Source organism: Neomonachus schauinslandi, chromosome 10 (genome assembly GCF_002201575.2).
Source record: "Neomonachus schauinslandi chromosome 10, ASM220157v2, whole genome shotgun sequence".
NCBI lineage: Eukaryota > Metazoa > Chordata > Mammalia > Carnivora > Phocidae > Neomonachus > Neomonachus schauinslandi.
This window is the reverse complement of record NC_058412.1, coordinates 137,632,582-137,641,982: the sequence shown is the minus strand read 5'-3', so window position 1 is coordinate 137,641,982 and position 9,401 is coordinate 137,632,582. Positions and strand designations below refer to the sequence as shown.

The window sequence follows — 9,401 nt, the reverse complement described above, 5'->3', positions numbered from 1 at the left end:
AGCTGCCGGTGGAGGGGTGTGACCCATACAGTGACCTTGAGACGGAACCAGCTGGGTCTCCCGATTCTACCTCCCCTGCTCCAGCCCCTTACCTGTCCACCTTAGGGTCCTGGGACCCTGTTCCTAAAGGGGCAGTCTGTCCAGGGGCCAGCTTGGTGACCAAGTGGGACCTGTGCATACCGGGGTTGCCCACCTAGGGGCTGCAGACGGGCTGCCATGACCAGCCGTGAGGGCCGATGCAAGCTGGCGGGGGGCCTGCGCCGAGGCTCTCCTCCAGCAGCCTGGGAGCCCTCCGCACGTCCCACACATCTGACGTAGCTGGGGACGGGCCGGGCGCTGGCCACCCGCCACGTCAGACAATCCTTGTCCCCACTCTCCTTCTGGAGAAGTTCAGGGGCCTCGTCCCCGCCTCTCTAAGTCCCCTCGGGTTGATCGTCCTGGACTTGGTTGCCTCCAGGGCTGAGGTACTCATTCCTTTCTGGGGTCACCTGCTCCCCGTGTTCATCTCAGGCCTGTCTTTGTGGGTGAGGAAACTCAGGGTCAAGAGAGAGAGCGAGGGACACACACACACACGTCTGTCCCCCAGAGGGTCACAGCCGCCATTGTCCTTTGTGTCCTAGGATGAGAAGAACCAGATGATGACAACCAATGTGTGGGTGAAGCAGGTGAGTGAGTGGGGCCCCTCCGGCCCTCGTTCCTCCCCCCACCCCCTCCGCCCGTCCCCCTCCTCGCCCCCCTCACCGGCTGGGCTTTCCTCCTCCCGCCCTGGCCCAGGAGTGGCATGACTATAAGCTGCGCTGGGACCCCGCTGACTATGAGAACGTCACCTCCATCCGCATTCCCTCTGAGCTCATCTGGCGGCCGGACATCGTCCTCTACAATAAGTGAGCCCCGGGGAAGTCAGCGGGCGGGGGCGGCAGGCACCCGTCTCCAGGTGTGAGTGACCCAGGGGATCCAGGCATGAGCAAGAGGTACTGACCTGTGTGTGCCCGCCCCCGGCAGCCTGTGCTGAAGCCTCTGGGAGGAAGTGGAGGGCGCCAAGGAGGAGGTGGAGGGTCTGGGGGGCGGGCTGCCGGCGAGCAAAGCAGGGGACAGGGGTCCTGGGTGTAGCGTGGGTGCAGCTAGCTCCGCTCAGGCATCAGTTCCTCTCCCCGCGGGGGCAAGGGAGCCGCGGGCCCGGAGCAGCACTCGTGTTTTCCGGATCACCCCTGGCCGGGCGGTGGTCCTTCCATGCAGGAAGCCCCAGACTCCCGCCCCACTCCAGCCCCATTTCTGCCCGCTGCCCCTGGCCTTTGGGTGCCTCTTCACCTGGGTGCTCGGCCCCTCCCCAGCCCTGAGCAAGCAGCCTGTGGGACAGGACGCCTCGCTGAATCTGCTCACGTACACCATCATTCTGTGCCGGAAACACAGAGGTGTTTGCCAGGCATGGCCGAGGCAGAGAGTGGGATCCAAACTGTCCTTTGCCAGACCCTTGCTGGGGCTCCTGAGCCCGGGGCAGCCTGATGTCTGCTTGTGTCCCCAGGTCACTGCTGGGTCATAGCTGGGCGGCTGATCCTGTCTCAGGCTCAGGCCCGAGCCGCAGCTCCCACGGAGCCACAGACAAAGCAAATGGAAGCACTGAGCTCCCTGCGGACCCCTGCCCCCCGATGGGCTCTGGTACAAAGCTCCTTCCAGGGCCCCGGGCACTGCGCCTGACCTATAAAATGTTGTTATTTGATTAAGAACGATTGGGCTCTTCTTCCAACTTAATTGATTCCAGTAATGGCAGTGGGAAGAGCTTGATGGTTTTCGGGACGCATTAGGGGGTCAGCTCCGTGAGCGGGAAGGCGGTAGTGCTGCTCTTCCCGCAGGCCAGGCTCCCTGCTCTCCACAGCCAGCCCCGCTGAACCACCAGCCCGGGGTTCTCCGGCCTCCCCGGCCTTCCTGGGGTCTGCACTCAGCTCCCCAAGGCCCCCGCCCCGGGTCTCAGGGGCCGTTTGACTCAGAGAACATGGTGTCCGCGTCCTGGGACCCAGGGGAGCATCCGTGCTGTGGGGACAGCTCCGCCCTTCCCAGGCAGGAGCAGCTCCGGGGCCTGTGCAGACCCCCCAGGACTGCGGCTGGGAGATGGGGCTGCCACTTCAAATTCCCTCCTCTCTCCTCTTCCAGGCCCTGGGGGAGGGGGTGGGCCCCCAGCCTGTCTGTGGGGCTGTGGTCGGCATAGAGGCTCTTTCTGGACGGGGCCGCGGGGTGGCTGACGCCGGCCAGGCCCGTGTACACTTGAGTGCGGCCAGGTGACCAGCTGGGGCTACTGGGCGAGGGGAAAGGTGGGGGGCACCTTTTCAGACAGCTTTGGGAAACCCCCTGCATGGGAGGCTCTGCTGTCCATGTCTCGCAAGGCCTCTTTCACGCAACACCACACGGATGGGGGTTCGCGGGGCCTGGGCAGGAACCTGGATGGGCCAGGAAGCCTCCTCTGCTCTGCTGGGGCCGCAGCTCCATGCAGCGAGGCCAGAGCGTGCTCAAGATCTGACCGTTGGGTCCCAGCGTCCGGAGCCCCGTGGCTTCCTGGAGGCACAGTGCTGCTGGGGGTGGGACGCAGGGCCGGAACCTGCTGGCGGGTGCTTCCGCTCCCCTGCACCGGCCCCTTCACAACTGGGGGCCTCGAAGCCAGCACGGGGAGGAAGTTGGACCCCACCGGGCTGCCTTCTGAGATCCTCTACCTCCTCGAGAAGCGGGCCGGTGGAAGTGAGATGCTGCACCACGGGAACCACGTCTGCCCGCAGGTCCAGACCCCACGTCCCGAGGGGGACGCCCTCCTGGGAGGGCCTCCGGGATCTGAGCCAGGTCTGCACTGGGCGAGGACACAGTAGCCCCCCAGGCTGGGGGCGCGGGGTGGAGGGGTGCACAGCCATGGGGGTCTGCGGGCTGTGCACCAGGAGAAGACTCGGATCTTGTCTGTGGCACCGAGACCCCGAGGCCTGGGTGCACATTCCTAGTCCTGGGCTGCTTTCAGTGAACTTCTGGAACATTCCCTTCCCTTCCTGGGGATCAGGGCTCCTCGGGCTCACGCCGCTGACTGGAGCCTCTAATCTCCCTGCAGAATGTTTGCTGAGCCATGTTTGTGCATTTGCTTTATGCCTCAGAGGGACAAGGCTTTGGGTTTTGGAGCGAGTTTGCTGAGGGAGGACAGTCCACCTCATCCCGCCCCAGAGAGAGCCTCAGTCCCACGCTGGAGTCCAGGCCATGTGTCCCGCATGCAAAGCCCCTGTCGCTCTTCCTGTGGATGCATCTGCAGGTCTCCACCGACCGCTGACCTAGATGTCAGCCCAGAAGGGTTCCTGGAGGTCATAGGATCGGACTGGCAGCAACTGAGACCGTCGGGGCGTCTGAGCTCGATGTCTGGGGGCTTCTAGGCCGTGGTGGGTGTGGGCGGGCACGGACGGCCGAGCTCTGAGCCCTTGGTGGGGCACCTGACTCACGTCCACAGCCTGTGCTGGCAGGTTGTGCGGTGGCCGCCCCGCAGTGTCAAGGCAGCATGGCGCCCACAGGTGCTGTCCTGGGGGTCCATGGGGCCGTGGGGAGGTTCCCCGTCAGCGCTTCAGAGCCAAGCCACGGGGCCAGCCCCTGCCTCCATCTGTTCATGGTCAGAGTGGACAGCCCAGTCCGGGGGGAACCTGAGGCCAGGAGAGCGGTATGCACGCAGCTCAGGTTGCACCTGCTGGGGACCCTAACCTGCATCCAGGGGCTTCCAGCTGAGGGGCAGAGCAGGGCTGAGTCCAGGAGCCGATGAGGGCTCGGGGTGGGGCCTGTTAGCAGCTGTCCCTGGCTCCTCACTCCACAAGGCACCAGGGTGGCACGCCAACTGTGCGCGTCCTTGCGGAGACACTGAGGCGGACATTGCTGTCTGCGAAGCCCAGGCCCAGGGACGGCAGTTCCCCGTCTGCCACCCACCCGGCCACGGACAGGCGCCAACACCCCTGAGGCTGAGGACAAGGCAGGAGGGCGGATGGCCAGGGGTGGGCCCTGTCCCCTCCTGCTCAGGCAGCCCAGGGTCCTCACCTGTGCAAGAAAGGGGGTCCTCACCTGTAAGTCGTGGGGATAATGGAGAGAAAGGTGCTCAGTGGTGTTGCACACTCGGCCTGTGGCAGGAGACGGTGGCCAGGCAGGCCCCCACCCCAAGTTTGGCCCGTCCTCCAGGGTGACCTGCAGGGGACTCGGCTCTGTCCCAAGAGCCACTTTCATGTCCGTGTCCTCGTCCATAGGGCGCAGATGGCCAGGTGTGCAGTGATGGGTCCCAGGAGGGGCTGCTCGGCCCCCAATCCCCCTGGATGCAAATCTGCATGGGAGACGGGTGGGAGTCGAGACCTTCCATCCCCTCTGCCGTAGGCCCGGGGGCAGGAGAGCATGGGGCTCTGTTCTCCAGAGTCAGGCCCCACTTGCCCTCACACCGCGGACAGGAGCTCCCTGACCTCGGGCCCTTGCAGGGACGTGACCCCCCCCGCCCCCAGGCTGCCCGCTCGTGCCCAGCACAGACAGTGGGCAGCTCCAGGACAGAGACGGACCGGGTGCCACCTCACCCTGGTGCTAGCAGGTGTAGGACCCCAGTCCCTGCTCTACCCGCCAAGTGATTGCCACTGTCACCAACAAGCTTGTGTGTCAGGCATGACGGGGCCGCTTAGATGTCCTCCAAGCCACGGGTCCCCCCTAGGGTAGGGGCGATAAGCTGAGGCAGATGAGGGGAGTGCCCGGGGCCGCCAGCCTACACCTAGCCCGGTCCCTGGCCGGGTCCCCTGCCTTTCTTCGCTCACCTGTAAAGCCAGACGTGTGTGAGAGCCAGGCTGCGGTTCTGGTGGGTCTCACGCCCCTCTCTTCCCGCGCAGCGCGGACGGGGACTTTGCGGTCACCCACCTGACCAAGGCCCACCTCTTCCACGATGGGCGGGTCCAGTGGACACCCCCCGCCATCTACAAGAGCTCCTGCAGCATCGACGTCACCTTCTTCCCCTTCGACCAGCAGAACTGCACCATGAAGTTCGGGTCCTGGACGTACGACAAGGCCAAGATCGACCTGGTGAGCATGCACGGTCGTGTAGACCAGCTGGACCTGTGGGAGAGTGGCGAGTGGGTCATCGTGGACGCTGTGGGCACCTACAACACCCGCAAGTACGAGTGCTGTGCCGAGGTCTACCCGGACATCACCTACGCCTTCGTCATCCGGCGCCTGCCCCTCTTCTACACCATCAACCTCATCATCCCCTGCCTGCTCATCTCCTGCCTCACCGTGCTGGTCTTCTACCTGCCGTCTGAGTGCGGCGAGAAGATCACGCTCTGCATCTCTGTGCTGCTCTCGCTCACCGTCTTCCTGCTACTCATCACGGAGATCATCCCCTCCACCTCCCTGGTCATCCCGCTCATCGGCGAGTACCTGCTCTTCACCATGATCTTCGTCACGCTGTCCATCGTCATCACGGTCTTCGTGCTCAACGTGCACCACCGCTCCCCGCGCACACACACCATGCCCGCCTGGGTGCGCCGGGTCTTCCTGGATGTGGTGCCCCGCTTGCTCTTCATGAAGCGGCCGTCTGTGGTCAAGGGCAACTGCAGGCGGCTCATCGAGTCCGTGCATAAGATGGCCAGCGCCCCCGGCTTCTGGCCCGAGCCTGAGGGGGAGCCCAGCTTCGTGGGCGGAGCCCAGAGCCGGGGCCCATCGCGCTCCCCGTCCTTCTGCAGCCCCCCGGACGAGCCAGCCAAGCCCCAGCCAGCCTGCGAGTCACCCTCGGACCAGGTCCCTGCGTTGCCGCCCTCAGAGGCTGAGAACGGGAGCCCCTGCCCCTCGCCTGACCCCCGCCACCCACCCGCCAGCACCCGGGCCCCAGGGCTCACCAAAGCCCGGTCTCTGAGTGTCCAGCACATGTCCGGCCCTGCCGAAGCCGTGGAAGATGGTGTTCGATGCCGGTCTCGGAGCATCCAGTACTGTGTTCCCCAAGATGATGCTGGGGGCCCCGTGGCCGGCTCCCCCGCCTTTCTGAAGGCCGGCTCCGCCGAGCCCCTGCCCCCAGACCAGCCCTCTCCGTGCAAATGCAGGTGCAAGAAGGAGCCGTCCCCAAATGCCGTGTTCAAACCCCGGGGCACCAAAGTGCCCCCCCCGCACCTGCCCCTGTCTCCAGCCCTGACGCAGGCGATCGAGGGTGTCCAGTACATCGCAGACCATCTGAAGGCCGAGGACACAGACTTCTCGGTGAGTTTCTGCCTCTGGCCGGACAGGCTCTGTCTGCTTCCCTTTCCTCTCTGGAGGAGGGTGTGGCCGCTGAAAAGTCCCCAAACCCGGGCCCAGACCCGGGCTACTAAGTTCTGGGGTGCGTGCAGCCCAGCCCTCACCCTGTCCTGCCCTCTCTTCCCCGAGCGTCCGATTCTGGCAGGCGGTCCCTGGGGTGGCTAGTGAGAGTGTACTGTGGGGGTGTCCTCTGTGTCGTCCAGGACATGGGGAGCCCGCAGGCTGCAGGGCGGCCTTGCCCGGGAAGTCTGGGCACTGTTGCTGGCCACCGGGAATGTCCCCTCAGGGGCCAGGAGTGGGTCTCTGGGGAGGGACGGGGGGATGGACAGGTAGCAAGAGGGGCTGAAAGGAGTCCTAATGGGGAGGGGTGGACGGGGGTCTGGGGCACAGTCCTGCCTCTCTGGCCAGCACCCTGCGTGTCAAGCTGGGGAGAAGGAGTTGTGGGTGTAGGGGCAGTAACGCTGGCCCAGCCGCAGGGACCTGGGGACCCAGGGACCCAGGGACCCAGGGAGCTGGTCCTCCTGTGAGGGCTCCTCACTCACCAGCAGCGATCAGAGGAGCCCAGACAGTGTCCCCAGTCCCTCTGCTGAGTGTCAGCCCCGAGGACGGAGACAGGACGCTCCTGTTGTTCCCAGTTCCTGGAGGAGAGGTGACCAGACGAGCCCAGGCCCCCAGCTGGTGGGCAGTGGGCCGGGGACTGACCAGCTCTGCTGACCCCCGACCAGGAAGGGAATGTTCCTCTTTCCTTCTGCTGATATTTGTCCACCGGTCATGGGGTTGCGCTGGGGGCCAGGCGTCCCAGCCTTGGCTGACACTCAGGACCCCACAGAGCCGGGAGGGAGGGAGGGTGTCTACATGGGTCCAGGCTGGTGGGGAGCCCTCAGGTCAGAGCACAGGCAGAAGTGAGGGGGCCGCCCACCCTGCTCAGGGGCGCAGGGAGCGCAGGGTCACGGCCCCTGATTGTGTGTGGGACACACACGGGGACCACCTGCCCCACGGCTGAGCCAGCCCTGGACCCACGCAGCACACCCCTGGGAGTGGACACCCTGCGGAATCTCAAGAGGCTGTGAAGCCATTCTGGAGGTTTCCGGAATGTTCTGCCTGGGAGAACCTGCTTCTGGGGACCCCATTCTGCTGCCAGCTCTTGAAATAGCAGGCCGCCTCCTGACTCGACGTGCAGGCTGAGCGCCGCTGAGGAGTGACTAACGCCTGTAGAAGTGTGAGCAGAATCCTGAGGGGCTCCGGCGGCCGTGCGCACCTGTCCGGCCGGGGCCCAGCCCGGCATTTGTCTGCGTGGCACGACGGGCCGCCGTGACCTGGTTCCAGCTTCAGAGCGACGCCAGGCTCTGGGGAGTGAGGCTGCCTTGACGTGGATGGACCTCGGGTGCTCTGGGCAGCTTTGTCCACGAGGCCTTTCATCCTCAGGATGGGGGACGCGCCCAGCGGGGATCAAAGACAAAGTGGAGGATGAGGCCATGGGCTGTTTCTCAACCTTCCTGGAACAGAGGGTCCTGGAGGGACTTTTTATTTATAAGTGACCTTGTTTGCTCTCCAGTTTCGGTCTGGTTTAAAACCATCAGGGTGTCTCTGATTACTTGAGAAATCAGAGCAGAAAATGGCAGTGGAGAGCCCTCCGTACCCATGACACCCCCAAATGGGAGGGCTGAGCCTGCCCCCTGCCTCCGCCGTCCTGCCCTCAGTGCCTGGCTGGCCTGAGGCAGGGACCGCCTCCTTTCCCGTCCCTCAGGCACCGATGGGCTGCCCACCCAGGACGTGCTTGTGGCCATGGCCTCCGTCCGCCTTGTGGAGCCTCTGCCCTGGGGGAGGCTGAGGACTGGGATCGGGAGCCAGGACTGCGGAGCGGCCGGCCTGGGTTGGGATCTGGGATGCATGACCATGGCCGCCCCCAGCCACCCAGTGCCGCGGGTCCCCATCTGCACATGGACGGTTCCACCGCCTTTCTTCAGGTGGATGACCACAGGGGACGTGGCCCACCGCCCGCCCTCCGGCCTCGGCGTGCCGGACCCCACCTCAAGCCAGGGCCTCTCCCTCACCCCCGCCGAGGGGCCCTGTTCTCCCGGGCAGTTCCGCCCCACTTGGAGCCGGCCCACAGTGCCCAGGTCTGTGTCTACCTTGAGGGGCTTCAGGGACGGAGCTAAGAGATCTGCTGACCCAGGAGGGCAGCTGACCTGTGAGCACTGTCCCTGGAGCAGGGTGGGTAGGTGCAGAGGGCAGCTGGGCTTCAACCGTCACTCTCTGGATGCCGACCACCGTGGGGCCCCCAGCCCTGAATAGCCAAGGTGTGGGCATCCTGTCTGAGCCTCACTGTCCTCATCTGCACAATGGGGGTGCACTGGATGGTGTCCATGGTGCCCCTCCCACACTGCTCTGCCAGCGAGAACAGATGTCCCCATGAAGCAGCCTAGACCCCCGTATCTCCAAGGGCCCTCCCTGTCTCCGCCTCCCTGGCGCTTGGGCTCCCTGCCAGCCTCCCGTGGTTACCTTGGTGTCAAGGAGGGGACACAGAGAACCTGCCTCAGGAAGCATCAGGTTCTAGAAGGTATTTGTGGCCTGGAGGCCCAAGGGCGGCAGGCTGGGAGTGACTGTGTGTGTCTGTGTTTGCAGGTGAAGGAGGATTGGAAGTACGTGGCCATGGTCATCGACCGCATCTTCCTCTGGGTGTTCATCATCGTCTGCCTGCTGGGCACCGCGGGCCTCTTCCTCCCGCCCTGGCTGGCCGGCATGATCTAGCGGGAAGGGGCCAGGCACCTGCAGGACACCCGCGGCATCTATGGGCCGCTCGCCGGGGCTCTGTGCCTGGCCGTCCAAGGGACTCCTGCATTCTGTGGGGTCACGTCATTTGCTAAATCGTCCCCCCATTTTCTGTCGACTGCAAGACAGCCTTGGGAAAGGCCACTGCCCCCGGGGGGGCCGGTGTGGCTCAGCCCTGCTGAGACCTGCCGGGGGGTGGCCGGGCTGGAAAGGACAGCGGGTAAACGCCTGTTCTTGTCTGGAGGGCGGGGTCACTGCCCACATCTTATTAAAGTTTATCTGGAGCATGGTGACACATTGGCTTCCTGCCCCGGACGCGCGTCTGACCACTCAGCATGCAGCCCAGCGTGTCCCCCTGTCTGAGGGCCACGACC

The 9,401-nt window shown here is 65.0% G+C and overlaps 1 protein-coding gene across 3 annotated transcripts in view; it reads left to right on the top strand.

Moving 5' to 3' along the window:
* Positions 1–9,316, top strand: part of CHRNA4 (cholinergic receptor nicotinic alpha 4 subunit) — a 12,120-nt gene extending 2,804 nt beyond the window's left edge. Inside the window, exons 3-6 of one of the 3 annotated variants that reach the window (XM_021677771.2) lie at positions 621–665; positions 775–884; positions 4,863–6,219; positions 8,881–9,316. In XM_021677771.2, the coding sequence (XP_021533446.1) occupies positions 621–665; positions 775–884; positions 4,863–6,219; positions 8,881–9,006 (1,638 nt within the window). In that variant the 3' untranslated portion in view covers positions 9,007–9,316. The remainder of the gene's footprint in view (positions 1–620; positions 666–774; positions 885–4,862; positions 6,220–8,880) is intronic. The other 2 variants (XM_021677772.2, XM_044918726.1) reach the window with 2 other exon arrangements.
* Positions 9,317–9,401: the final 85 nt, after the last annotated feature.